Source organism: Chaetodon auriga, chromosome 1 (assembly GCF_051107435.1).
Source record: "Chaetodon auriga isolate fChaAug3 chromosome 1, fChaAug3.hap1, whole genome shotgun sequence".
Lineage (NCBI taxonomy): Eukaryota > Metazoa > Chordata > Actinopteri > Chaetodontiformes > Chaetodontidae > Chaetodon > Chaetodon auriga.
The window spans coordinates 29,690,294-29,718,061 of record NC_135074.1 but is presented as its reverse complement, the minus strand read 5'-3'; the positions used below and the strand labels follow the sequence as shown (position 1 = coordinate 29,718,061).

Genomic DNA, 27,768 nt, shown 5'->3' with positions numbered 1-27,768 from the left:
ACCAGTCTGCTCTGTTGAAGAAACTCACGCCAAAGGAGTAAATGATGAGCCCTGGTGTTGAGGCTCTGCAGCCCAGTCCACCCCCGCGCTCACAGTGTGGAGCTGCAGATACTGTAAGAGCGTGAGCTAAATGGTTAAAATGTAAATGACAACAGTTTAAATGAATCACTAATGCGAGCCGTGTGTTTCCAGTGTAATTTCATGGAGAAAGACTGCGTTGGGCTGAGAGAGGAGCTTTCTGCAGGCCTGGCTGTGCTTAATGACACTGGCATGTTGATGTACGACATGGCGGCTCGCTTCCCGACTCATTTCCACACATGGTTAACTCGTTCTCCCAGCATCTGAGTGGCCGGTTTACTGAAGGCACTGAGGTCCTCTTCCACGGGGAGTTTGCTCGACTGATTGCTGCAGAGCTGCTGTAGTCGCACCACGACTGCTCCGCTGGTATGTTTCAGTACTTTCATGTGAACACGAGGATCAGTCTGACACTTTTCTGCAAAGTTATTTGAAGTCTTTGGTCCCTCTCCTCTTTTTTTTCTTTCAGTAATGCTTTAAGAGAAGGTCACCAAGGGTCGAGCAATTATTCTTTTGACCTTTTATCGGCCTTTAGCCAACTTGAGTTTGACTGCAGCCGTCTGCCGCCTCCCGTGAGCGTCAGGCCTTGTTGCTCTCTCCAGAAATGGAGGCTCCTGATGTAATTCTCTTTAAAATAAGTGAAAGCAAAGATAGTTTACTTTTTTTGGCGAGTTTTTGGGAGTCTTTATAACCTTTGAAGAGAAGAGTGCATCCAGAATTGGTACAGACATGGAAACAGATGCCCAGCAGTCAGACGGATGTACTGAAGCTGAGCTGAAACCAGCTGATTGTGGTGGATTGTTCTTTTTGCTTTAGATTGTGGAAATGTTTCTTTTTTCCATCAGGATCCTTTAAGTCAGATCACACATCACCAGTGTTTAGACACACAGAAATGCACCCAGGCATGTGTGCTGGTGCTGGCTTGTCTTCATAGTGTCGAGCACTGACCCGGTACATTAAGTGTGTGATGGAGTGAGGGTCAGACGGCCTCTTTCAGGTTGTGATCACGAGCTGCATCTTTTCCATGTGTTGGCTGCTGGTCAAGGCTCTAACCATGCTGTCTGATCAGGACCTTAACTTCCTCCAGTTATGTCTGTCATCTGATCAGCATTCATGAAGTACAGCCAATAAAGTTAGTTAATGCTGCAGGAAAGCTACTTACACAAGAGAGCACACATCACCTCCATTTTAGAACATTGTGTTTTAAGATCGATTTTAAAGTTTTTCTAATTACCCTCACGGCATGCTGTGGCTTGCTCAGTTATATTTCAGTAATGGAGGCAGATCACAGCCTGTGATCTTTGGCCATCTGAACAGTTCCAGCGAGCACTAAATGGGATCATATTGAGGCTTTGGAGCAACTTTGCCTGAACAGTCTTACAGGTCAAATGTGGAAGTGTGCATAGGTTGTGCAAGCCAGGGCATAAGAAAAAGAGGATTACGTAGATAATTACCCAACATAGTAACTAGACAGCAGCCGGATTGCCGGAGTTAACTCTATTCCACACAAGAGGCGTCACTTGGGCTTATTTTCATTGGCCAACTGTTGTGTTGAGTCTCAAACTGAGTGTTTCTGTTTGCTTCCTGCACCCTGAAGAGGTTTTGGTTGAGATAAGGTCTCATTCATTGGTAGTTGAACTGTGGGTTTGTATTGAACACTGACTGGTGGGGGTCTGAGTTCAGTATCTGGTTATCATCATGGATTTTCACATTGATAATTAATAACATTAATTGTGCTGTTGAGGACGCCCTGTGGGGTTGGAGAGCAGTGTGCTGCTTAGTGCTGCAGTGCTGTTTGTGTGTGTTTGTAGCTGAGTGTTGGCTTTAAATGCAGTGCAGCACTGACATTGTGACATTGTTGTGAAGTGTGTTGTTAATAAAGGTTTAATGTACTTTCCTCATCTGCTCTTCTAGCAGCTTAACAAACCAAAGCTCCAGAATCTGAAATGTGCTGATGTTGTTTCAGAATGGCAGAGTTTCTCTCGTTCGTCACACTCTGGTTCCTGCTTTCGGAGAAGCGGCCACAGTGCGAACGCTGCGTCCGTCTGCCGTCTCTGCAGTGGGCCGACAGACCCAGAGCGCGGCGCCAGCAGCGTGGTAACGAGTGAGACGTGACAGCAGCGATGGCGGACGGTTCACTGGAGAAATCGCCTCAGTCAGCATTTTCTCCCCTCGTCCTCCTCTAACCTCCGGCGATGAAGAGCACGTAGCACAGAGAGGAGGTGCGGGCTGGAGGGTGGAGGGTGGCGGTGAGAGGATGCTTGTTTGCCGTGTGGATAAACATTCATTTACCTCCAGCAGTCAAACGTGAAGTTAATCAGAGTGATTATGCGTCATAATCATCGGCCTCCCGATCGCGTGAGTCTTACTGTAAGCGCTCGCTCCTTCTCGCTGCCATCTGGAGCTTTCGGCAGCTCTGCGCTCACACACGCTCACAAACAGTCTCGCTTATTAACATACATTAAACCACATTGCTTTTCCACACATCATGATTTCTGCAAGCGGCAGCGTGTCCCCGCTCACGCTGCAGAGGCCTGAGCTCAGCAGCGCTGCTCTGCTGCAGGGCGTCGGGAAGATTCCTTCCTCTCTGCTTCACTGTGAACAAACGGATCCACGTCTGACGGAGTGAAGGTGTTTTCTGCCTTTTGGTATTTGGTTTTTTAAGTCTGATGCAAAGACGCACAAGTTGTGGTCATATGCTGAGAGTGAACTTTACATATGTGTAAACACTTGCAATTCAAAAAACAAACCAAACAAACCAACACACACACGCTGTGGTTTGATAGGAGTCGATCGCACACACACCTTCCTGCTGCCCAAAAAAAATGCTCATTAGAACACCAGATGCAGCTGAAATGTTCTGCTTAGTCCTGTTTGAGTAACATTTGCTAAAACCTGCAGCTGTTTTTGGAAATCACTGAGCCTCTTTAAAAAAAAGAAAGGATGTATTTTAATCATGTCAGTAGGCACAAACGGGTTTGCAGCCCCAGACAGGTGAGGACAGCCGGAAAGTATTGAGAGATGAACTGAAGCATCGTTGGTTTTGGTCTTTTCATGCATTTTGTTGACAGTGAAGAAAATGGAATAACTCCACTCAGTATCTGTTGCAGCAGAGAGAATATGTGCTGCACACGCACAGTGTAGTCTGCAGATAGCACGTTAGAAAAGAAGTGTCTTCTGTGAACCGTTTGCAGCACAATACAGTCATATCGTATGAGCCTGACAACAAACAGCTGCATTATGTCTTTATCTGCACAGTATTTTACATTTTTCAGTCATTTCTTCTCATACTGCAAACATGGACCGCCTCAATGAAGATCAGTCAGTTTAGACTCTGCAGTTCCCACCTGAGCGGAACCCGTCAAGGTAAAGACTTGGGGTAAAAACCAAGTTCAGGTTTGTCTCAGTCTTATTTGCCAGCAGCTGTTTTGTGTTTATCTTGGTTGATTCTCACTGATCGATTGTTAGATTTTCTCTCCGTTCTTCACATTTTTGTCCTGTTTGAACATTCAGAAAGCTTAATGTGAGAATGAGCTTTAAATAATCTTTAGCGGCCTTCATAAGCTCTTGTGTGTGAAGTTTCTCTCTAGCTGAGAACAAGTCAAAGTGAACTTTTAATCAGGCAGCACAGATGGCGACCGTGTGCCGAAACTGAGCCAAAACCAGCAGCTGGTTTCAGTGATTATCACAGCGTCACTCAGAGGAGGACGAGGGACCCTCCGGTGACGCGGCTGCTTCAGCATCTCCGGTGTGAAACAAATCCAGTGTTGAGGTTTCTCTTCCTCTTTTCTTCAGGGGAGGAGCTCCAGGGAAAAGTCACCGTGCGGAAAAACAAGAAGGACCCCCGCTCGCTGTTGGTCACCTTTGACCTCCGAGACAGGAAGCTGACTTACAGCCTGCAGTGATGTCAGCGTCACGTGGTGCAACATCGCGGCAGTACGGCCGAGTTTGTGTGGACCGTTGGTGTTGTGACAGCATTTGGGAGCAGGATAGATTTGATGTTTCACGTTAGGATTGTTTCTGTGCCTTTTAATAAAAAACTGTTGGATGAGGATTTTCTCCCTGTGGGTGTTTTTTATTAAACATATGGTGACATGATTAAACTCATTGGTTTGATGATTTGCAGGTCAAATGGCTAAATATGGATGAAAATGAAGGTTACATTATTTCAACATGAGGCAAGTCCCAGCTACTCTTTGAAATGCAGTCGTATCAATGCTGTTGAAACAACGGTTAAATGTAACCTAAACGTTTCTTTTAAGCCCACTTTTAACCGTAAATGTCTTTGGACCTGCGAATAACCAAACCACACTTTCTGGAATGGTTCAGACCGCCTGGCTGATCAAAATATCCGACAAAAGAAAAAAACACATAGAGGAAGTTGTGCCATCTCTTTCTTAAAAGCACATTTTTCTCTTAATTTCCCTCCATATTCTCCTCCTTATTGTCCTACTTTGAGCTGTGCGAGATCTCACCGAGGGCGTCATCCATCTTCCGTGAGTTTACTGGGACAATGCGAAATGAATTTAAGCTTTAAAAGGGCTGACTGAAGCCTCTTTACATACTTCACTGAGCAGCTCTGCTTACAATTAAAGATTTTTCCTTCCCTCTGTGCCTGAGATGATGAATCCTGAACTCTGAGAAAGTGTAGTCATCTGTGAGGAGGAGGAGGAGGAGGAGGAGGAGGAGGAGGAGCAGACTGTGGGGCTGGCTGCCTGTCTTGTTGGTGATTTGACAGTCACCTCTTCTGATGTATTTCTACTGCTCCTGTGTCCTCTCTGCCTTTATGTTCATACAGTCTGGTCTGCGTGCTGACGCCAAGTCGGGCGTACGCTCACAACATCAGGCTTTTCTGTGCAGGCAGAGGTTTGTGCCGGTTTTTCATCGTTGGCTTGAAAAGAGGAAAGGAGCTGCATCTTAAATCTGCCAGCCCTTCAGTCTCATGTTCTACCTGATGCTGCACCTGCATGAGCGACATGCATCTACACACACGAACAAGCGTGTGGACACGTCCTTTGATATAACTGACCAGAATTCAGTTCAGAAAGCTGAAACATGACTTTTGTTGTGTTTGAGATCTTAAAAGTGCTCATAATAAGCCTGACCGTTTTCATCCATCATTCATAAAGTTATTTATTATAGAAATCTGAATATTAGCAGATTCAGATACTCTTTCTTTGGTGTGGCCTACTCCCTGAACACCTCCTGAAAACCTAGTTGTCAACTGATGTGAGAAACAGCCCTGGAGGTCACAGTCAGCTGCTTCCTAACTTGTTTCAAAGGAAACAGCTGCATGAATGCAAGAGGCGCCATTCAGTAAGTCATTATCAGCCCCGACACGTTTTCACTGCTTTTACTGACGCAGTTGCACAAATCGCCCCAACTTGAATTGTAAAGTGAGAAGGTGCTGTCAGCCAGGACTGATGATGATGATGATGATGATGATGATGATGATGGGAGCCGTGGGCCTCCGGATGACCTCCTCCTCCGCTGAATCACTGCTTTCCAGGCGCTTCAGATGGCTGCGGTTTCTTATCACTCAGGCGACAGTGGGAGTGATCAATTAATTACACGGGCTCGTGTAATTAACGAGCACGAGGAGACACCCAGAAACCCCAGCGCGAGGCGGTTTGTTCAGCTCCTCCATCAGGACTTAGTCTGGTCCAAATAAAAAAAAAAAAAAAACGAAAAAGAAAAAGAAAAATCATAAAGTCCAGCCAAAATTTAACACAGACAAACGATGCTTTTCAGTTCTTTTCCAAAAAGGATAAAAAGTGGAAACTAAAATCAAGAAACTAAAACCTCTTTAAGGATAATTAGCAGCGGTTGTGCCTTTTGTCTCTAAAGGAGGTTGTTCTTATGTTGCTGCACGTGTGTAACGCTCTGCAAACCGTGTTCTGTTACTTCTTTGAGTCAAACACTCTCAAGAGATCAAAACTAGATGTGTGTGTGTGCGTGCGTGCGTGCGTGCGTTGCACAGGCAGTCAGAAGACGAGCAGAAATCAATTACAATTATTCTCTGTTGACAATGTAATTAAAGTCAAGGCGGCGGCTAATGCACCGCCTCAGCCTCTTATCTGGAACGGACGGAGATTTACAAGCGGAGGAGCGCCGCGCGCGTAGCAAGTGAAGGGGCCCGGCTGGGACTGCGCGTGTCCCGGTGTGTCCACAGCGATCCCAGCTGGGACACTGCCCCCCCATCCCCACAGCTGTCGTGAAATCAGCGCAGGTTAAAAACAGGAAATCCAGTACAAACCCGCAGTGAACACGTGATTTTAATGAGCCTGTGGATAAGAATCACACTCAGATTTATTTTTAGTTTATTCAGTCTCAGGCCTGTTATTGGGCTTATTTTGGGTGAATGCATTAAAATACAACAACATGATAAACATTTTTTTACACTGATAGTTATTTGATGTTAGCCTATGGCTGAAGAGTTACGTTTTATTATCCTAACGATTCGTTAAAATGAAAACGTCCATTAAATAGGCTAATGGTTGTGACATTTTAGACATTCCGCCAGACAACGGCTCATTATTATTATTATTATTATTATTATTATTATTATTAGCATTTTTAGCATTATTTGTATTATTATTACATGCCTATGTTCCGTCTTTCTTCATCTTCTGTTCTGAAGCCGTAGCCTGGCTACCTAAACAACGTGGTTCCTAAGCAACGACGCACACGCCTACCTGGTTATTTTCGTTAACGCGTTTCTAATTGGACTGTCAGCTCTGACGAAGGCGTCCAATGCACGAGCTGTCCGACTGAATCAGTCAGGGGAGAAGGCCGGAGCTATTTCGCTTTATTTAACAAAAAATATGTTCATGTGGCTGCGATGCGTCGAGATTAAGCGTTTAATGCCAAATTAAATCCCCCCCCCCCCCCCCCCCCCCCCTTTCTGTGTGTGTGTGTGTTTTGTGTATAGCCCAGTGTGTGTTTTGTCTTCAGCTCCTCCTCCGCTCACTGTGTCTGTACGGAGGCCTCATGATACAACTGTTTCTAATTGATCAGGTCTCATTAACTGCTGACTCAGCGGAGGTCCCCTGTGTGATTCAGATTTTGGATAAATCACCACACACAGGACTTCCACGTGCATTATCCGTGCGAAGGGAGCCTTGGACAATGCGCAATGCAGTGTTTTAAAATCTCCAGTATGGCACCTTCCTCTCCCCTCCGCTGTCACCGCTTCCACAGCCCAGGCTCCAGTGGTTGGCTCCGGTTCCTCCTGACGCACGTGATTTCAGAAAAAAAAGAGGCCTCCTTCTTGCGTAAGACTTTAACAAATGAGTAGCTTTATAAAGACCTCGCCCACTTTTTTTTTTTTTTTTTTAAACTTGATCAATGCTTCTATCGGTGACGCACGAAGGAACGTGTAGAGCCTGGAGCGCGCCGTGCGTAAAACCCGTCAAGTGGAAAAACTATTTATAGTTCAGACCATTTTTAGCACTTAGTCTTTAACAGTCTTTAAGAGTACAACTTGTCAAAATTACATTTGTGGTATATCTGTGTATAATAAAGAAGTCCAGCCCTCCTCAACAGCTTAAATAAACACTTCGACAACTAATTCGCATTCACAGGCCTAAATGTTGATGACAGAAAAGATTTTTTTTAATATATAAAACCAACAATCTTTTGGACTGCAGGTGCCTCTTTCCCATCAGGGGCTACTGTAATTGTAACTGTACCAAAGAAACCAGACTCAGCAGACTGCAAACAGTATTTAGACCCGCACGCACTCGGATGTATTAAATCTTTCCTAATAAAAGCCCAAACTTAAAAATCTTCGTCCCAAACGAGCTGTGTGTGCTCGTGTGGGATGCGTCCATGTACTCTGTGTTTGTGTGGAAGCATCCTGCACATCCCTGGAGACAAGTGTATTAATCAGCTTTGAAAGGGTACGTCCAGAGCTCACGCATGCACCTTGCGTAACCAGAGCGCACACAATTCACGCACGCACACACGCGCCCCCGTCGTCTTGGCACCGGTTGTCCCTTTAAAAATCCGAATCCAAGGCCAATGATTTATCAAACTCCTATTATCAAGAAAATGTCACGCGAAGGGCACCTTGCTCTGCACTGACGCAAACTCCGGTCTTTCCCACGGAGCTGTAGAAAAGCTTTGCACTTGGTGCTTTGCGCGGCTGCAGCCAGTCCGCTTCCAGTCCTCTCTACGTCTTTTTACAGCTCTTTCCATCCTGCCAGCAGGGACCTGCAAAAAATGGTAAGTGTCTAAAAACACCTTTTTTTACCTTTCCACCTACAGTTTCTGCTCTGTTATGAAGTATTTCTGAGCTGTTTTCGTGTAAATTCGACACTTTATTTAAAGCACTTTGGCGCGTTGAGCTGCTGCGCTGTCCACGGTGCTGAACTGCAGCTGCGGCTCCTCATGAAAAACTTTTTTTGTTTTTTTACTTCATTCGGTCGCCGATCCGCCTGTTTTTGCATCTTGTGGAAGACTGTGCTCAACTTTTTAAAAGTTAAAATTGACTAAAAGTTAAATGCCAATCCATCTTACCTTTTTTTTTTTTTTTTTTTTTTTTACATTTTTTTTTTTTAATCTTTTCGTTTTCTGTTAAAACGGAATCGATCGCAGCCAGGTGCAGTTATTTTTTCTCATTAATTAACAACACAACTAAGCATTAATCAATCCGCTTTTTTTTGTTTATAACAAACCTCCACCCTTTCTTTTGCTGGAGGTTTTTCCGGTTGCTTTCCCGCCCCCCTCGAAGCTAAATTTCAGGGAGTCATTTGCAATTCCGCCGCCCCGGGTCCGCTCACTGCTGTAACGCCGGTGATCTTGCATGCCTGCCGGGGAAAGCGGAGCTACCGAGAGACCCGCAGCAGCTTGTCTATTGCCCATAAAAATCAGTGGATGTGTGTGGCTGAATGACATGAGGGGGAAATGGGCCGTAAAATTAAAGAATCTTGCAGAAAGCGAGAACTGGAGAAGCAAAGCAACCCCCTCCCTCCAACACACACACTCACACACACACACAGACACCAACACACCCGGTAGACTGTGAGCTGAAAATACAGAGCAGCCAGAACATGCTGCAGAAAACCGGTGCAGAAAGACAAGTGAGCATTTTTAGTCCCAAAGCAGAGATGGGCTGCAGCAGCCTCACAGCCTCACGCTTTCTGCCGTCCTGCTGCCTTTTGTCTTGCTGATCTGTCACTCATGTTCCAGGATTTCTCTGACCAGAGAGAAATGGCCAAACAGCCGGCCAGCGCTCCTACCGGCTACATCCCGGCGCAGCAGCCCGACGGAGCTGCGGGACTTACAACAAACAAACCGGACAACACGGCTTCGTGCCCGCCGGCCGCCCCTCACCATCACCCGGCGCCTCAGCCGCCAGCTCCGTGCAATGAGAGCAAAACTTTTTGTCCCACGGAAAATAAACCGGGAGAACTGGACAGCAATAAAGCGTATGGGACGTTTAAAAGCACTCCACCGGCGGTCCCCGGATCCGTGGCCGCCAACTCGGCCTTCAGGAAGGATTCCGCTGGTTCGGCCCGCGCGGGGTCCGTCCAGTACGGCGACCCGCTCCGGGCCACCGCGGAGCAGAACAACACCGCGGCCAACTGGACGGCTATGAGTCAGACCACCATCATACTGGGAACAGATGGGAACACGTCTGTTCAGCCCGGCACCGTGACGGGGGTAAGTCAGCTAAATGAACCGTTTCCTTAACGGAGCGCGGCTGGTCTGAGAGCAGAGCGGCAGGCTGCAGGTGCGGTGTGGATGTTTCCGTGTGGCGCTGATAAGAAAGCTGACTGGATTAACCTGCTGCCTTCAAACAGGGAAGGTGCAAACCTCTGGATGCTCTTACCGCCATGCAGAGCTTTAGTAGATCTGCTGATGTGTGATGGAGAGTCTGTGATGCTGAGCTGAAGCGTTGATCCCTTAAAACTGTGATTCTGTAGAAGCTGGTTTGTGCGTAAAAAGTGTTCGATTGCAGCCCGACAACTTCGGGCTGAATCAGTGGATGCTTGTGGCTTGTCAGTCAGATAAGAGTCGAATCATTATGAGGCCATAACATAGACCAATAGTTCATTATCCAAATGCTTTGAGAATATTTTTTTATTTTAAAAGACAGCGGACTGAGTGATTTGATGTTTTTCTTCCCTGTTGTCTTATCTGTTATATTAATACTGCCATAAAGCCACGTGACAGTGGTTCATTTACCTTAAGCTTGGACAGAAAATGTGGCTATAAATTGTGAATTCTTGCATGTGAAGAACCAGCCCACTCATTAACATGGATATTAGCACTGTGCACGGACACGTTCCATTACAGGACCAGTTTTCTGGGTGGATCCTGGTCTGTTGGGCGTCCCCGCTCTGCGCAGCGTCCTGTCCTGATCCCTCTGCACCAATCTGAGGTGCCATCAAAACTTTCAAACCGCTTATGTCAGCTAAACGTCCCTGAAACAAAACGGGAGCATCATTTAGGAATGATGATGAATTATCAGCTGAGCGCTCAGCAGAGGGAACATCAGTCCTGAACCAAACTGTTCGTCTTTTACAGAGAAACCCATTTCTGCTCCCAGCCTCCAACGTTAACTCGATTAACGATAACGAGGATTAAATCATACTCTCGCGGTACTTTCGGTGCTCCCTGCTCCCAGCAGACGCACTTGGTACGGCCCAGAAGCCCAGGTGTTGTCCGGCTGATAGGCAGCACTGTATCACATGAGACTGCGGACTGTCTCCAATCCCCGCGAGGGAACCCCCACCCCTCACACACACACACACACACACACGCGCGCGCGCACACACACATTCCCATGCATGTTCACGCAGCTCCCTTTATGAATTTGCTCAGATCCTGCGGTGCAGCTGTAATTACGCATTTTTGTCAGCTTTCTGTTTGCTCTCGTTTTATCAGTTTGGCCATCAGGAAGGTTTCATTTCTACCTTTGTGTCTGAGATTTAGGATCATTTCAAGCGGTTTTGTGGTAATAAAGGGCCAGTGAGTGTGAAGATGAGTTTAAAATACAGACTGTCACTGGAGAGCTGAACTCTGATTATTAACCTCATCTGTAATCGTGAATGAAATTGAAGAAGTCCTGTAATCGGGTATTTATTCAGCAAATGGTATTTTTGTTTTGTTTTGTTCTGTTTTTTTATTTTAAAATGAGTATATCAGGATCTCTTTGTGTCAGTAAAATGTGTGTGTGCTTTCCTAAAGAGAGTGATGGATCTTGTTGGTGGTTGTTGACTGATTATTAAACCAGGCCCAGAATCAGAGCTGTATTATTATTTTTCTGGTGGTTTAACTTGGAGTCTGGTGGGACTAAGCTGGAGTTTTTATCTTAGAGGATGAATTTGTGTTATTTTTTCCCTCTTAGACTGAAGATGATGACGAAGAGGGAGATGAGAATAAGGCCAGAGGAAACTGGTCCAATAAACTGGATTTTATTCTGTCCATGGTTGGCTATGCGGTGGGACTGGGGAACGTGTGGAGGTTCCCTTATCTTGCCTTCCAAAATGGTGGAGGTAAGAGTTCTGGGTCAACGCTTTTAACACAGAGACGAACGAAAAATGCGCTCAGAAAATCGAATTTCGCCTCGTTTTTCAAGTCAGCTTTGAATTTTTTTCTTATTTTCTTATATGATCTTATTGCTTGATATGTGTATTCCAGTGTGTCTTCTAGTTATCCCTGTAGACCTTTAACCAGACGACAAACACGGTGATTTAAAAAAAAAAGATGATGATTTTCAGTGATTAATCTCATAGAAAAAAGCGAAAAAAAAGCATAAAGATAAGTGAAAGAAAAAAACTGAAAGTAATGTTTATATATCATTTCGATAGATGTGGAAACTGCCACATAATAATAACAATAATAATAATAATAATAATAATAATAATAATAATAATAATAATAATAATAATAATAAGACATCTACCCTTGATATGAATAATAACAATAATCACGTATATTATTATTATTATTATTGTTACTATTTCACTATATAACTACTGCTGCTAATAATAATAATAACAATAAAAAGAATTTGCTCAGCTATAGAAGCCATTGACAGGTAATTGATGATTTTAATTCATTAATCACTGTAATCCATACTGTGTGTTGTTTACATATAAGCAGGTGACATGCAGACACGTGCAGGCTACATGTATCTTAATTTCCATTTATTATCATTATTATCATCGTTTTAAAAGGTTAGTTTCAGGCTGTGCTGCCTCCTCAGCTGCGCTCTGTAGCCTGCTGTCTCATTTCCCTGCAGGAGCTTTTTTGATCCCCTACCTGACAATGCTGGGCATTGCCGGGATCCCGATCTTTTTACTGGAGGTGTCCCTGGGCCAGTTTGCCAGCCAGGGGCCCGTGTCAGTGTGGAAGTGCATCCCAGCTCTGCAAGGTAACCTGCCACAGCTGATCCACTAGAACAATTCAAAAATAATTCTTATCATTACCACTTCTCTACTTTTCTTAAGAGTAATTTATATATTTCGTCTCATTTATTTATTTTAGGTTGCGGGATTGCCATGTTGATAATATCTGTCTTGATAGCCATATACTATAATATTATAATGTGCTGGACACTGTACTACCTGTTCGCTTCGTTGAAGGGCTCACTGCCATGGGCTAACTGTAGGAATGAGTGGAACACGGTGGAATGTAAGGACAAAGACATGCTGCTGTTAGGTAAGACACACACACACACACGGACACACACACGCACACACACACGCACTAAAAGCACCTCTCTCCTCAATGCGCAATGCGTCATGACTCCCTCAGCCGAGGTGTCCTGCAGTATAATGAATCCTGACCTGTGATCTCTGCAGTGTTCTCACTCTCAGAAACACTTGAAATTCAGAGCACTTCACTCCATCTGTTTGCTCCATCTTCAATGAGACGGGCCAGTAATATGAAAGGAGGGCCTGTGTGCGCACAAACACACGTTTTCCCTTTGTTCGACTCGTCTTCTCTGTGATAACGTCAGATGATTGCGTTTTTAATCCGGCGAAGCTGCAGTATTCAGGTGAAGCAGTCTGTCTCAGTCTGATTTTTAATGAAACTGCAGATGAAATCAGGTTTTGACTGTGAGAAAATGAGCGTGCAGAGTCACGGAGGTGTTTGATGTCGATCTGCGTCGAATAAATATCGAAATTCCCTTCGTTTGGTGAAATATTTGCCTTTAGCGATTCTGTGAATTCAGCACAAAAACTGCTTGCTTGACAAATTTACTGTACTGGCTGAGCTGCTGCAGTGCTGCAGTGAGCCCGAGACTGACCCCTGCCGGCTGCTGCGTGAACTACAGGCCCATTCAACACCGTGGTCTCTCGACCACTCTCTCATCCCATGAAAAAGGAAAGATACAGTGGATAAGAAAAGCATTAGAAGGTACCTCAAAATTATAATCAAATGATCCATAATGTAATTAATATTTGATGAATTATGTAACCTGTAATATATTAATATGGTCACATCATATGTGTTCATGGAGCAGGTGGACGAAATAGTACAAATGTTTTTATAATTGCACACAAAAGCCCTGCAAAACTTATATTTATAAACTATAGTTTTCAAATTTTTACATTAAAAAAAAAGCACTTTTTCAGGCCATGTTTTGTGGTGCTATCACATTAGGATCAATGGTTTATTTCTTTTTTCCCACAATGCTGTTTATTTACAGAAAACTGCCTCTGATTGGTTGAGTAATTGTTTTGTCAAAGATGTATGGAGAGAGTTTTTCTCAGTTTTAGTCAGTATTTTGTCTTGAATTTGGAATAAGAAATTCTACATACATTCTCTGGCTGCATTTATTACGCAGGATTTATAAAAAAATGTAAAAAGTCCTATTCTAAAAAAAGCTAATTTATCTGCACATTTTGTTTGATGTGTCTGCACTAAAAACTGTGCCAAAAACAAAGGAAGTTTTCTTATCATTCATTTCCCAACATATCTGAAATGAGACATAGATTATAAGATTATTCATGTGTGCCTATGCATCAAAAAGAACAAAATCTGGATCTAGCACAGCTGGACCCGGTTCTCACTGAGGATCCACGCTGCAGTCTCCAGATCAGCCTCCTGTCAGTCCTCCTCTCTCTGAATCAGATCCATCCCACTTCGCTTTCAGTGCGGAAGCCTGAGCGGACAGTAAGCTCTGTCCCACAGCAGCACTCTGCCAGTCTCTCCCAGTTGACGTGTGTTGGTTTCTGATTGGAACAGACACGTGCATCCTGCGGGACAGAAATATCACCTCCATCAAGAACTCCACTTTCTGTCTGTCCGCAAACGCTGTGGGAAACCTGACCAAACTGATAAACATGACTGTGGACGGCAACAAGACCTACGTCAGCCCCAGTGAGGAGTATTTCAAGTGAGTGCGTCATGAAAAACAGCTGAAGAAGAATTTAAATTTAACAGAAACCAAAATTAGACCTGATATGAGTCTCAGCCTCCTCGTGGAGATGCTTGGCTTTTTACTGCAGAAAACATTATGCTTAAAAATCACCTTTTCTTAAAACAAGTGCAAAATCTGCTACTGCAGTGAAACTATTACCAGTAGGTGCTACAACTACAACTCTCGTACAAACTACAAAACAAATGCAACTTGTTTCAGTTACATTCAATAAATTCTTGAGACAGAATAAAGCAATCTCTTGAATTAAGAGGATTTATGCTGAGACGGGTTGAAATCATCAAGATAATCTCAGTGAGAAAATGAAGACGTGCAGGATTCAATAATAAACAAAGTGCTTGATAAAATGAAGAATTTGCAGTTTGCAGATGATTTGGTCTACATTACATCACTGTTAGTTGACTGTTTTCAGGCTGAGTTTTGCTGTTTGAATCACACCTGCAGGTACAATGTGTTGCACATCTCTAAAGGGATTGAATATCCAGGAGACATCCGCTGGCCTCTGGCAGGCTGTCTGCTCCTGGCCTGGCTCATCGTTTATGCCTCTTTAGCCAAAGGAATCAAGTCATCAGGAAAGGTAAGAGAGCACAGACTCCTCCTCTGATCGCTTCTACAGTTTGCACCTTTAGCCAGTTGTAGAAGAAAAACTGTGGGTGCCATTCAGCTTATCGTAGTGCATTGCCTTCCCTTCAGTGATGAAAGTGCCCCCTGATGATGAAATGCAGGACATATAAGAAGTGAGCTCTGCTGGTCCTCAGCAAGGGAGCAACTCCTGTTTACACTGAACAACCTTTGTTGTTTCCTGGGTCGGGTCTAACGATCTGTTCCATTCTGCATCCACCGCTAAGTTAGTCAAATGAGCAGATTCACTCATCTCTGAATTAGATTTTTTTTAATCTGTAAATTGACATGTGTTTATATCAAGTCGTATTTCATTGAATGTCAGCTTTTGTTTTTTACCCTTGAACATTGTTATTTATCACTTCACAACAGCCTGAATGATGTGATAATGGAAGAAGGAAAACCTTTTTTACTACAAGCTGTCCACAGTGCAGCTGTGCAAATGACCAAGCACTGAAGGCAGATAATTAACAGACTTTGTGGACAGGAGTTCTCACCTTAGCTCACAGCATCTAACCACAGTGATTTGCAGTGCACTGCAGTGGATTGTGGGATAGACTTCATGCTGGATGCAGTAACTTTATGCTGTATAGACCTGCTTCATCTGTGCTTGATGGAGGCTTCATCACACTTATTACACCGAGGACTGAGAGCTCATTCAGAGTGAATCCTTGTGTAATGTCGCCCTCTTGTGGACGTAGGTGTGATGTACACCGGTAACATTTAGAGACCTCCTTTGGCCTAAAACTGTTTAGATTACACCAATATTTGTCTATATTTGTCGCATCATTTGTCTCATGTTTACTTTATTTCATAATGCTGCTGCTGAAATGCTTTGGCTCCTCTTATTCTGGAACCTCACACTTGCTTTGTAATCATGATCTAAATGTGGGAAAGTCAAAGCTGGATTAAATATAGGTTTAATGCTGTAACGACTGGGAAATGTCCAAAAGTCCAGTGAATATGTCATACATACACTTCTTTCCTCTCTGCTCAGGTGGTTTATTTCACCGCCACATTTCCCTACGTGGTGCTGGTCATCCTGTTGATCAGAGGAGTGACCCTCCCCGGCGCCTTCGACGGCATCCTCTACTTTATCACACCAAAGTGGGAGAAGCTGAATGATGCAAAGGTACCTGACGGCCCCTCGTTTAATTCAGCCGTGATGCGTTTTTTGCGCTGTTTGTCCTTTCCCGCTCTTTACCCTGCAGCTCTTCCTCTCTTCCTCCGTCAGGTGTGGAAAGATGCAGCCACTCAGATCTTCTTCTCTCTGTCGGCTGCTTGGGGAGGCCTCATCACTCTCTCTTCTTACAATAAGTTCCACAATAACTGCTACAGGTAAACACACAAAAGGTAAACCATGCTTCTGGCACCGTAGACCCATGACACTGTATCTGTATGTCTGGTAGAAATGTCAGTAATAAATGGCACTCTTTGCAGCCAGCAGTTCAGTGTTTCTTTCTTTTTCTCTCACCTAAAGTATTCCCCCTCTCTGTTTAAAATCATGGAAACATATTTTATTTATCACACTCTCACTAAGTTCAAAGCATATAAAAGTATTTGTATTGGAAACTCCTGCAAAACACAGAATATTTGGGCTTGTGTGGTGAAATTTGTTCGAATATGTGGTATATAAAATCCCCTATTTGCAGAGTATATATTCCGGCCACCAGAGGGCGCCATTGCATCTCTTATCTGTGTGTACACAAGACTGATGACCTGTCTCAAATAAAAGAGCTTTATCATTTTATATATCACTTGTTACATGTAGCATGTTTTTACTATTGCTGCATTGTTTCAGTAACTAAAGCAAATATTTGCTCATTCAGCGTCTGTTTCTCTCTTTCCTCTTTTCCCCTGCAGGGATACTGTTATAGTGACATGTACAAACAGTGCCACCAGTATATTTGCTGGTTTTGTCATCTTCTCGGTCATTGGTTTCATGGCACATGAGTTGAAAGTGCCGATAGAGAAGGTGGCAGACGAAGGTAAGATACCGAACCAGCAGGCAGCAGCATCGGGCCGGCGCTGCTCCCTGAAACACACCTGAGCAAGTTAAAAGGTTTTATCTGCCGTGGAGATGCTGTGTGTGCATCCTCATTTGTGTGTGTGTGTGTGTGTGTGTGTGTGTGTGTGTGTGTGTGTGTGTGTGTCAGGTCCAGGCATAGCGTTCGTGGTGTATCCAGAAGCTCTGACCAGACTCCCTCTGTCGCCTTTCTGGGCGATTATCTTCTTCCTCATGCTCCTGACTCTTGGCCTGGATACCATGGTAACCACTGCTCCTTCAATGTGTGTGTTTGTGTGTGTGTGTGTGTGTGTGTGTGTGTGTGTGTGTGTGTGTGTGTGTGTGCGTTGCTGTATATCTATATCTATCATATGTCCCAATAATAAAAACGAGGAAATCTTAAGTAAGGATTTTTTACAGTTCTTTGCTTCTGTATCACATGACTCCAGGATGTGATTAGCTTAGCTTAGCACAAAGACTGGAAGCAGAGGGAGCTGTTAGCTTAGCTTCAACAACTCTAGTTTTTCTAAGTGACATGTTATGTAGCTTGCGAGCTAACCATAATCCATCGAAGAATCCGCAGGGTTTGTCAAGAAATAGCTTCTGTGCTAACGCTAACTGTTCCTAAATCCACAATATCACCTTCCAGCACATGTTAAAAGAACGATGAACAACATGTACGACAGTGCTGGGGTTGTTGATCTTGTTTACCTCCTGCTTGTCATATCTGAGCTAAGCTAACCACACATTTGATCACTCTTTAATGGACATAAGGATGAAAGTGATGTGAATTCTGTCATCTAAATCTGGGCAACAAAACAAACCTGGTTCTTATAATAGTGATTTTTCTGGCCACTTGGGGGCAGAAGACTTCCAAACCTACCCACCTTTGCACATTCGGCAGACAGAGCAAACAACAACAAAACAAAACAACGAGCTAACAGAGGCTAAAAGGCTCAGTGGAGCTGCAGAGCTGCAGGTAATTCTCTGTGGGTCTGCCCCTGCAAACAACCTGCTTTCACATGGTGCATACTCATCTGATTCAGTGCTGAAGTCAAGAAACATTCAGAAGCAGAGCTCTACGGAGAGAGTTTTTAAGGGCTGGATTAGTGTTAGATCAACATGAGGGGGTGAATACAGACAGTGAATTCATACACGAGTGTCACTGCTCAGTTTGTATTTCTACCTGCCACTTTTTAGATAATGGTTTGTAGGAAAATAACGTTTCTGTTGAAGATCTCTGTGTTTCACAACAGTCTGTGTGTCAGTATCTAGAGTCTCTTGACTTTTGTTTGCTCCAAAGTAAACACTGAACTTTAGTAGCACCATCCAGCGATGTATAAACGCTGCGCACATTGACCCAATTAACATAATTACCCGTACACGCCACCCACTGCGACTGATTTCACTGAAGTGCTCGGGCTCTCCGGGTACTTGAGCGGAGGGGGATCTGTGATTGGAGTGAGGGAGATTAAGTTGACCTTAAAGTTTTGGAACAACAAGACTGAAGTAAATCTAAGTTTAAGTGTGATTAAAGCAGGCCTACATTACATTTATGTAAGGCTGTTCCAGCTTTCAAGCTCCAAATGAGTGTTTGAAGGCGTCACCAGACTGTGGGTGAGGACGTTTCTGGCTGTTTTCTAACATCTTATGGTCTAAATATGTTGCTTTAGCCACAGTTTTTGGTTTCTGTGAAGCAGGTACGGATTAAAATTTGATTTAAATGATCCATTCATAAACTCAAAGTGACTTTATGCTTTAACATTTACATTTTCAAATTGTTTTAATCACTCAATTTATGAATCTGTTGTATTTAAACATTGTTAAATCAATAATGGTTCCAGTGGCACGCTTTCGAATCCACAGCTCTTCTGCAGATCGTCTCATTTTTGGAGCAGTTGTTCATCTTGTTAATCTTAATTCCTAATAAACCAAAAGGAAAAGACCAAAGACCCTTCAGAATAAAATACAGTGACCATCGCAGTCTGTCCTGACTGTGACGTTACACCATCTGTCACCTGACAATAAGTTGCTCAAATTATGCTATTTCATCCACTAGGAGTACCATTACGAAGCTTTTACAGGCGATAAATGTGATCTCTGACGGCTAAATCCAAACACACCAGACTCCTTTTAAAAACAAAAGCATTTATTTGAGTCTTGTTTACACTCTAAATTCTATTGATTAAGAGAAATATATTGCAAACCGTCATTTTACACACTTTTAAAGCTGCACCAATCAATGTTTTTATACTAACATTGAATCAAATGAGCGTAATGTGAGAGGTTTCCCTCACAGAGACAAACCCACAGTGAATTATCAGAAAAGTTAGTCGCTCTCGTAAACCTGGTTTTAGGCGGCATGCGGGCTGCGTTCAGGAAAGACGCTTTTATAAACAACCACACAGCAAACAGGCGAAGTTAGCAATTAGCTAATGAATAAGAAGGAGCATTTAGCAGCTAAAGAGATTTCCCTCAGGAGCTGGTGGACACCAGAGCTAATTAGAGAGAGAATATTGAGCTGCCATTGATCAGGTCGCCACAAACACGAAATGAGTGATAATGTGTCTGCTGGGTGTGTAAATAAGCTGTTTGTGCTAATATCACCATACTCACTTCCCAGCATGTCAGCATTGTGCCTTTGCTTTGCTTTGCCATCCCCAAGATGCCAAAAGAATCGATGAAAGCAGCTTTAGCGTGAGCCCTTTTCAGTAGAACCCACTTTACAGAAGTCTAATTCTGTCAGTTGCTGCACTGATTCATTCCTCCTGTAACTTGGGCGAACAAACACTTCAGTCTCCGGGACGTTCTCGGGGTCCCGAGCGCCTCCAGGTACAATCCTGGGCAAACAGTTCCAGCTAAAACACCAACTCCTTCAAGTGCACCGTGATGCTTCTGAGCCGAGCGGAGGAGCAGAGGGCACAGTGGCACATTAAGACACAAGTCAACAGTAACAGTAAATGATGATGTTGCTTTGCCTTGGCAGCGGCGGCTCAGAGGAGAGGGCTGGTGGCTTTGTTGTAGAAGGCAGCGCGGCGGTAATGGGCTTGGGATGTTGACGGGAAATTAGTTTTGGGAGCTCAGGAGGAAGGCGAGGAGCGGGGAAGTGGCAGATAGCTCAGTGCCAATGTGTCTCCACAGCACACACACGCACACACACACACACACACACAGTTTACCAACCTCCCTCACTTTGCCTGTTTGTGTATTCATCCACGCCGTCCTCTGGGCTCTCAACCCCTTTTACCACCATGCTACATTTTCTAATCTCCAGACAGACTCCACCTGTCAGCTCGCTCCATTGTAACCGAAATTCTTCACGCTGATTTGTTTACAAATCTTCTCCTGCTCGGGATTAGGATAATGTTGTTTATTTGTTTTGGACATAAATGAAGTAACAGTGAAAACGTGTTGGTTGGGTGAATTGAAGACGAGCAGTGGATGGTGGATTCTGACAGCAGCTGCTGCTCTGATGCAAACGAGGCGAACCTGCTGACTGGAGGCTTTTCAGCTGCTGCAAACTGGCCTGATTGAACAATTTTCAGACAGTCAGTCACAATCTGCTGGGATGTGTCTCCAGTTAGCCTGAAGCCTTACATGCAGAGGTTTTTTATTATAATCTAACAGAATCTAATATGACTCCTGATCTTTTCGCAGGCAAAATCAGATTTGAACAGGGTCTTGATTCAATATCTTTCGTCATACATGCGGTTAAACATGGCTTTTCCCTCCTCACAGTTTTTGCTTTCCTCTGTCTCATTCCTCTTCCTCCCACTCACCTCTTTTCCAGTTTGCCACCATTGAGACCATCGTAACCTCTGTGTCCGACGAGTTCCCCAAATACCTGAGGAAACACAAACCGCTCTTCACCCTCGTCTGCTGCGTCTCCTTCTTCATCCTGGGATTTCCCATGATCACAGAGGTAAAAACACACATCTGTGCACACGCTGGTGCCGCACGGGGGGGACGCTTGGCTTTCTCGCCGCGCCGTGGGACTCTTTCTTTGAATAAGCCGACAGATTTCTGCATGTTGCGGCCTTCAGACGACAGGCCCAGCGAGTGGAACAAGAGGCTGAGGCTTATTAAAATCCCACCAGGGAGCTTCATTCAGGATTCATTTCATTTCTTATGATCCGGTGTAAGTCAGTGCGAAAGTTAAAGAGCGTGGACAAGTCGGAGGTGTTGGAACGTGCGGGAGGAGGGGTGTCACTGCAGGACAAAGCCTTGAACTGTGTAATGTTTTGTTCGTGTGTGTGTTTGTGACAGAGTGGGATGTTCATGCTGCAGCTGGTGGACACATTCGCAGCCTCCTACTCTTTGGTCATCATTGCCATCTTCGAGCTGGTGGGGATTTCCTACCTCTACGGTGAGATCCTCCTCCATGTCTTGACCTTTAAACAATTAGGCTGAAAGCCTGAAACGCTGCTAGTGGCCACTAGAGGTCACCAGAGTACTTTATTATTGGTCCAAGGGGAAATTGTAGCGTCGCAGCAGCAATTCACACATCATAAAATAAAATAATTTACACAAAGCTGAGTAAGCTGACATACGTAAGAAAAAATGTGCGTAGAAGTTGTATTAGATAAAAAATAGGTAAAACTGGATGAAAAATAGATTACAATTAAGATGCAGATTAAAGTTGAATGTGCAAAGTTACTCCGGAGAATAAAGTTCAGTAGTCAGTAAGCTCAACATGCTGGTGGTTTTGTTCTTGTAGGAGACAATAGAGGGATCACGAGGTAAACAAACATCTTGAAACAGGCTGAAAAGGAACATTTCATTGCCTTCTCAGGTTGTCAGTCTTTGCTTTCTTGTATCAATAACATCTCTCAGTAGTGATGTTACATTGTGCTGGAGACTAAATAACAAATCCTACTAGGCAAAAGGTCGACCTGCTGTACAGTGAATCTGATTGGATAGTGCTAATTGCCTTCATTGGGTGGACTGGTTAGATTTAGACATGAGGAAAGATGATTAGTTAGAATTAGTTTAAGAATATCAGGATAAGCCAATCAGCAGCAGAGTATTGTAGGATTCATAAATGCACGTCCTGGAGTCCACCTGTCCGTCGCTGCAGCAGGTGAAAAGTTAAACCACTGGAGGTCAGCAAAGACGAGACTGTGAGGAAGTCGCTCTTCATGTCTCTGAGCAGCATGAACAAACTGCTCAGAGAGCTTCTGATAGTCTACTTCTCTCAGGCATCAACTTCAGCGTTACTGTTATCCCAAAATAAAAGAAATCTGGTTTGCAGCTGAGCTAAAACACACACAGTTAACGACAGAGGTGGTAGTGAAAAACATAGAAGTAAAAAATCTAGAACATAGACAAACATTAAAAACTTAAACAAAAAAGAATTTCCAGTTCAAGGTCATCCTGCAGGAAGCACGGACGTCTTTCTTTATTTTAAACGTTGGCGTGATGGCGGCACGAGAGGAAAAGTCAGAGATCCATAATAATAATAATAATAATAATAATAATAATAATAATAATAATAAGTTACAAAAATGCTCCTCAAGAAAACAGATATAAAACAAGAAAAATAAATAAAACACATCAGGATTTAAAATTTTGATACAATATAAAATGTATACTAGTATAAAAACTGTGACTCGATTCCTCTTTTGACACCACGGCAGACAGAATAAAATCACAGGCGCACAAAACAGGATTCTTTTCTTTTCTTAACCTGCAAACAGTGCAATGTTGAGTCTCTTCCCAGCTGTTTCATCTGTGCAGCGATGGGTTAAAAATCTGATTGTAGAATTTTTTTAATAGTACTTTGAATATTAACAAGTGTATAATTAATAATTTCAACAAAGTGCACAAAACACTGAATTCTTGTCTTTTGGAGAGTAAAAAGTCCTTCATTCCTCTGCTGTGTGTTATTCCAGATGTGGTCACTAGGTGTCTCTGTTGTAATGTACAGGCCCCCCCACACACACACACACGCACACACACAGGCAGAGAGCTCAGGTGTGTCAGGAGGCTGTTAGCAAGGAGCAGAGCACACTGCTCTCCTCCGGTTTGTCGGAGCATCAGTACAGGTGACATATTGAAATGATTGTGTGACTCTGCCTCTTCATGTCACTCACTGTTATCCGTCAATAACGGCAGAGGAATGAAGCCATCTGCTCCCTCGCTTTTCCCGGGGAAGACAGAAACTGATACTCTCTCACCCTCTCCACACACACACACACACACACACACACACACACACACACACACACACGTAAGGATGGATTGAATCTGCCGGCCCTTTCTTTTTTTTTTTTTTTTTTTTTTTTTTTTTAACGGACCTTATTAAACCCCGGTCACTCTCTGCGTCTCCTCTTTCTGACTTCCTCCCTCTTCTCCTCCTTATTTCTCTTCTCTTGTCTTCCTCCTCTCGGCAGGTCTGCAGAGGTTTTGCGAGGACATTGAAATGATGATTGGTTTCCAGCCAAACCGATTCTGGAGACTCTGCTGGGCCTTTGTGACTCCAACCATTCTGACGGTATATTTGTTTTTGCTCATCTCATTTTCTCTCTCTCGCACACACACACACACACACACACACACACACACACTGACATGTGCAGCTCAAAATGTTTCCATTTCCGCCGCCGCCTTTCAAGTTCATTGATTTGCAGTTGGGAAGGAACAGGGAAGAAATTGCTCCTGTTACACTGAAATCGAAAATCATTTCTTCCTCCTAATTCCCGTCATGTCACCGAGTCTCAAGTTGTTTGTGTTTTTCAAAACAGTAACAACCAAACGGTTAGTGTGACATCAGCTCGGCCGCTGCAGGCGCACATATGCATTTATTTCCAGAGCACACTTCCTGTATTACAGCCACTTATTTGTCACATGTTGCGCAGCAGAAGCTGTTGCTGCTGCTCCTCTCTGCAGTGTTTACCTGCGTGTCACTGTTGGACACTGGCCGGCATTAATGTTAGTAATTGTAATGGAAGCCACTGTAGCTCCAAAACAGAGGTGACGATGACAAATGGAGGCGCGGTCGGGCCGGCTGGTCATCCTGCTGCTCTCCAGGGAGATCACATTTCCTGTGGGAGCTCATTGATGCACAACCTCAGGCTAATCTATTTCTGTCTGCCTTCTTTTTCTTCTGCTTGTTTCCCTTCGCTGTAGAACGGAGCGAGAATTTTTTCACCTCTGTCCCTTTTTTGTACTCTCTGCTCATGTGGTGAAAGGGAAGCTCTCATTTTCGCTGTCATCCGCCGCCTTCTTTGTATGGAGCGGGGGCTTCGGCTACGTGAGCCGAGTTCAGTGCAGCTAATTGGGAAGAAATCTCCTGTCCGGTCCCTGTTTAGTGCATAAAAGCATTACACAGCTGAGCAACATCAGGCCACAGCAGTCCAAAACCACAAATTTGGGCCATGATTTTAAGAATTGCTGTTGTTTTTATCCCTACCAGTAAGGATTTGCACCTGAAGTTAACACTGAATGCATTTCTTTAACGTACCTTTCCTTGATTCACTGGTCTGCGCAGGGCATCCTGGGGCTGAGTCTGTACCAGTGGAAGGTGATGACGTACGAGGACTACACCTACCCCACCTGGTCCATGGTTCTGGGCTGGCTCATGGTCATCTGCTCCGTCATCTGGATCCCCATCATGTTCGTCATTAAGATGCACCTCGCCCCCGGCACCCTAATCGAGGTAGTCATTGAGACAAAGTCGTGATGAGACATTGTCACGTGTGTTTAGGTTTTCTCTGCTTCACACACACACACACACACACACACACACACACACACACGCACGCACGCACGCACAGTCGGAAATCAGTCGTGCCATCCTTTGCTCATTAGCAGGGAAGGCGGACTGCTGGCTGAGTATTAATTTGGACATTTTTCTCGGAGTCCAGCAGCTCCCTTTTAAATACTCAGATTAATGGATGATGATGATCGTGGCTTTCTCTCCGTAACGTCTCAGTTCCTTCAGCAGGTCTGACAGCAGCCTCCATCATAGCTCGTCCTCCAACTTTACATTTTCATTTCTTTTCTTTGCCCGGCTGTAATAAATGCATAATCATCACAGTTTTCCCTCACATTAGGGCGTTATTGTGTGGCGCTCCCGCAAAACAGCCCACATTTTTTGATGATGTTTTACAAGCAAAAGCCCAATAACTCTTTGCATTTAGTAAAATTTGACATTTTTTCATTTCTGACTCTCATGAGGAACAAAGTTAGAAAACTGGAGGACCCAGTTGGCAATGCAAGGAAAAAAAAAAGAACCACAAACAGGTGGAAACAGGAGGATTGTGAAGAGCACTCAGCAGTAAATTGAATATAAGCAGGCATATCAGCGAGCTGCCTTAAGATTTATAGTTTTACATTATTTTTAAGTCAGGTACATTTACAGTATATAGTGCTTTGGTATAAAGAGACTAAACTGTGCCTATCAATCACACGCTCTTTTTCTCACATCAATGCCTTCAAGCCAGCCGGGGCTGTCAGAAAGGAGTTCGGTTTTTTTGTCCTTGGGGTGGACACGTGGACTGAAGGTGATGGGGATCCGTATATTAGATATTTGAGGCTGGTTTTGCTACTAAACACAAGAACAAACTACACAGAAGTCACTTAAAGCAAAGCATCCACAGGAGGTCATCGTATGATTTTTGTGGTCCATCGCGTGTCCACGTGTCTTTGAGCAAACACCAGCTGATCCTGATGGTTAGGCCTCTGCTTTGCATCATAGCTGCTCTCTGCTATCGGTGGTTGAGTATGTGTGTGTTTGGGGAAATGAGACGCATATTGCGAAGCTCTTGGGATAGAATTGCTCTATAAATGCAGTCCAAGTCCAAATGCATGTTGCTGTTTTCATCCACTTGCACATTCACTTCTGTCCACACATATCTTGTATTGTTTACACTTCCCTCTTGCTTCCTCTTCCTTCAGTTCAGATGACTCCTGGCGGTGATATTAAAAAAAAGATACTGTGGCAGACAGAAATGCACTCTGCTAAAAATCCTACACATAGGAGCAGTAACAGGCCAGATACTGTGAGAGAGAACAGTCCTGCATCACAGATGTGACCGCATGTATGGTCTCGGCCTGGATAAACCCAGTGTTTATAGTGTTGCTTGTCCTCTTGCAGCGCCTGAAGCTGGTCTGCTCCCCTCAGCCCGACTGGGGTCCTTTCCTGATGAAGCACCGTGGAGAACGCTACAAGAACATGATCGACCCTCTGGGAACCAACTCCCTGGGCCTCAAACTGCCCCCCAAGGACTTCCAGCTCGGCTCCTACCAGTAGCAGCCTCTCGGGCAGCACCTCGCCCGCCATCTCCAACCCCCTGCAGGGGGCACCTGGAGGGGGGCGACCTCCACCTCTCCCTCCTCCTCCTCTTTCCCTTTTTCTCCTGTCTGTACGCCACCCTCTCTGCTTCCCGTCTTCCTCCCTGTTTCGTGAGGAAGCGGGCTCCCTCTCCTCTTCCTCGGTTTCCTCCGCACCACTCCTTCTCCTCTGTCAGGGAGGAGTGGCTGCCCAGGTGGAGTATCCTCCTCCGCCGCTGCTGCTTTGTACTCGGTAAACGGCCTATCATTGCCTCCTACACATGACCACTGATTACTCCAGAACCCTTCCCAGGGATCTTTATTCCAAGAGAAAAATTGTGTCATAAAATGACACAGCTCAGACTGCACTCGCAATATTAGACTCACTGTAGCTGCTCCCTATGGAGTCCTGTGTGTACGTGCGTTTGTGCGTTTGTGTGTGCGCGTGCCACCATATTTGTGTGTAGAGATAATGAATCATCTTGGTGCAAGCAGACGCAAGAAAACAAAAAGAAAATTGAGCGACAGAGAAACAACGGTTCGATGAGCTCGACGGGGATCTGTGTTTTGTTCCATCTGTGTACAAAATTCCATCTGCAATACAAATAATATCAACTGCCTCTGGAAGAAAAAAAGAAAAATAAACACAGTATGCACCGGTATCACATTTTGTTCCTATCCAGCAGTCTATATGTATATTCACCCTCGCTCTTGCTTTGTCAAAAATAGATTACAAGATCAACAATTTGTGCCTCCCACGTCCCTGTAGAGTAGCAAATGCATCCTGATTACCACTTGCAGTAGATTCACTTTGGCCTGGATGACCCTGCGGTCTGATAGGAGCTCGGTCAACTCTGCTCTGAATCTGAGGGACCATCTGTATTGCCCTCTCTCTTTGTCTATTTATTGAGCCGTATTCCTGCTCTCCTCTATTGTATTATCCTAGAATGTAGCACATTCCTTAACGTAGGAAGCCACTAGAGTAGTCTCTCCTTCCTTTAGTAGGTGATAATGTCGCCATTTAACCCTTTTAAGTCCTGAAAACCTGCCCTGATAGTCACTCTGTGCATATAGTTTAGATGGTGCATTTATCGCTGTATGTGTTGTGAACTTGTCAAGCCATCTGTGAAAACCACCTTTACAATGTACATCATCACATCAGTAGAGTAACAGTATAAAATATATAAATATATATATACATATACCGTAATATATGTATAGCCTCCAGCAGAGGAGAGAGTTAGCAAGACAGAGATTGAGAGTGTGTGCGAGTGTTTTCATGTTTCTCTTGCTAGTTGTGTAAGATCTTTTACAAAGTGTACACTTCTTTAAAAAAAAAAAAAAAAACCTACCCTCAAGTCGTGTGTGTGTGTGTGTGTGTTGTCGCATCCACACA

The 27,768-nt window shown here is 44.2% G+C and overlaps 2 protein-coding genes across 2 annotated transcripts in view; both read left to right on the top strand.

Moving 5' to 3' along the window:
* The window catches only part of prmt3 (protein arginine methyltransferase 3), a 49,805-nt gene extending 45,676 nt beyond the window's left edge, over positions 1 to 4,129 (top strand). The window contains exon 16 of the mRNA XM_076733784.1: positions 3,871 to 4,129. Within this exon, the coding sequence (XP_076589899.1) occupies positions 3,871 to 3,980 (110 nt within the window). The 3' untranslated portion in view covers positions 3,981 to 4,129. The remainder of the gene's footprint in view (positions 1 to 3,870) is intronic.
* A 5,483-nt stretch (positions 4,130 to 9,612) lies between these two features.
* slc6a5 (solute carrier family 6 member 5) lies at positions 9,613 to 26,638 on the top strand. Its single transcript, XM_076738601.1, has 15 exons — positions 9,613 to 9,741; positions 11,432 to 11,579; positions 12,329 to 12,460; positions 12,574 to 12,747; positions 14,281 to 14,431; positions 14,918 to 15,050; positions 16,092 to 16,226; positions 16,329 to 16,432; positions 16,958 to 17,082; positions 17,251 to 17,363; positions 20,890 to 21,021; positions 21,366 to 21,465; positions 23,492 to 23,592; positions 24,589 to 24,756; positions 26,197 to 26,638. Exons 1-15 carry the CDS (start codon positions 9,673 to 9,675, stop codon positions 26,350 to 26,352), a joined length of 1,941 nt encoding a protein of 646 aa, XP_076594716.1. The 5' UTR covers positions 9,613 to 9,672; the 3' UTR covers positions 26,353 to 26,638.
* The last annotated feature ends 1,130 nt before the right edge of the window (positions 26,639 to 27,768 follow it).